The sequence below is a fragment of the Phytophthora parasitica genome, assembly GCF_000247585.1.
Source record: "Phytophthora parasitica INRA-310 unplaced genomic scaffold supercont2.46, whole genome shotgun sequence".
Lineage (NCBI taxonomy): Eukaryota > Oomycota > Peronosporomycetes > Peronosporales > Peronosporaceae > Phytophthora > Phytophthora nicotianae.
In genome coordinates, this window is record NW_008649032.1 from 113887 (window position 1) to 115346 (window position 1460).

Genomic DNA, 1460 nt, shown 5'->3' on the forward strand with positions numbered 1-1460 from the left:
TTTTCTTCTATCGCCCACGTCGTCGCTGCAGTCCAGAGGAAACCAAATCACAGCTTGTCCACCCGCTGTTTGTGATGACGCTGACAACACGATACACGTATCCGTTTCACTCATTGCTGCTCGATCTTCTAGCTCCTCGATCTCGATACTCAGTGTATCCTCCACAGTCCCGTTGAAATCCCACGTCAAGTCAGCGACTTCAAGTTCCTGTAGCGGGGACTGTCGACACAACTTGTTGCTCTCCTTGCTCTGCAAAGTCTTGAGAAGTTTCCGAACGTCAACATGGCTGCCACACTCGCTATTCTTCGCTACTTGCTGCCCACATCGATGTGCTTCCACAACCATCGGCGCCAGCACGGACTTCGTACAAATCTCTTGTACAGACGCCGTCGAGGAGAGGATTCGAGCAGCGAAATCTAAGCATGATGCGAGCGAAGCTGTCGGTGTTACAGTCTTCTTCCTGCTCATGTCTGCCAACCCTGGAGTCTACAGCAACGAAAACGATTCCAACTATGGGTTGATTATTTTTACGCACCTTGCAATACACCGGTTACATGACCTTCATTCTTCAAAATCATACTATTGTTTCAACTCTTTGAGTCGAGCTACGAGCTTCTCATTCTTCTCGCACTCCTTCTGGAACTCTCGAATTGCATTCACGTACATTCGTTCCTGCTCAAGCAGCAACTGATATTTACTGTCCAGCGTTTCCACACTGGTCTGGTGGTCGTCTCGTGCATTCTGCTGCTTGGTTACAGTCCCTTGCACATTCTGAATAATGTTGTCAACTTGCATGAAGAACGCCTGTGTTGCTGTCTTGGAGCCCATTGCGACGTCAAAGTTGTCGTTGATACTGTTAATGAGCGAGATCTCCTTCTCCAGAAACTCGTGTGTCGTCTTGAGAGTATTGTACACGCAGTAATACTTGCGTGTTTCGTCTAGTGTCAACGCCACTTCGTCATAAAGCTCGAGGAATCGCTTCTCGTACTGCACCAGCTCAATCCGCGTCGGGATCTCATCAATCTGCTTCATTTTTAAATGCAATGCCCGGGTCTGCTTGGCCGCTGCGACCTTCATATCCTTGTGTTTTTGAGCCATCTGAGCGTGCATCTGCTCGATTTCATTGAGTCGTAGAGCCTCTTCATCTTGATTGCTAGCGTCTTCTGCTACCTGGACTTTCAGCTTCTCGACACGCTCTTTCAGTGCTTCCAGTTCGAGACGACATTTGGTTCGGAACTCGTTCTTTTCACGCTTAAGAGCCTCATTTCTCATCACTAGTTGACGCAACTGAGCTAGATGTGCTTGGACGTTCTCGTCCTGTGGTGTCTGAGCTTCTACTTCCTCCATTTCTTGCTGGCAAGCTGAGAGTGCTTCGTCCAGTGCTGCAGCTCGTGCCTTGCTCTCCTTTGTCTTAGCATCCAAGGTTTTCTTCTCTTCAATTAGTTGTTGCACTTGCAACT

General features: G+C 48.5%; 1 protein-coding gene across 1 annotated transcript; it reads right to left on the bottom strand.

The window, feature by feature from the left end:
• Positions 1-513: 513 nt before the first annotated feature.
• PPTG_15268 (hypothetical protein) lies at positions 514-1456 on the bottom strand. Its single transcript, XM_008912320.1, has one exon. It carries the CDS (start codon positions 1345-1347, stop codon positions 580-582), a length of 768 nt encoding a protein of 255 aa, XP_008910568.1. The 5' UTR covers positions 1348-1456; the 3' UTR covers positions 514-579.
• Positions 1457-1460: the final 4 nt, after the last annotated feature.

Bases quoted from the DNA above. Each gene is read 5' to 3' on its own strand.
- PPTG_15268 (XM_008912320.1), bottom strand. From the start codon at position 1,347: ATGGAGGAAGTAGAAGCTCAGACACCACAGGACGAGAACGTCCAAGCA.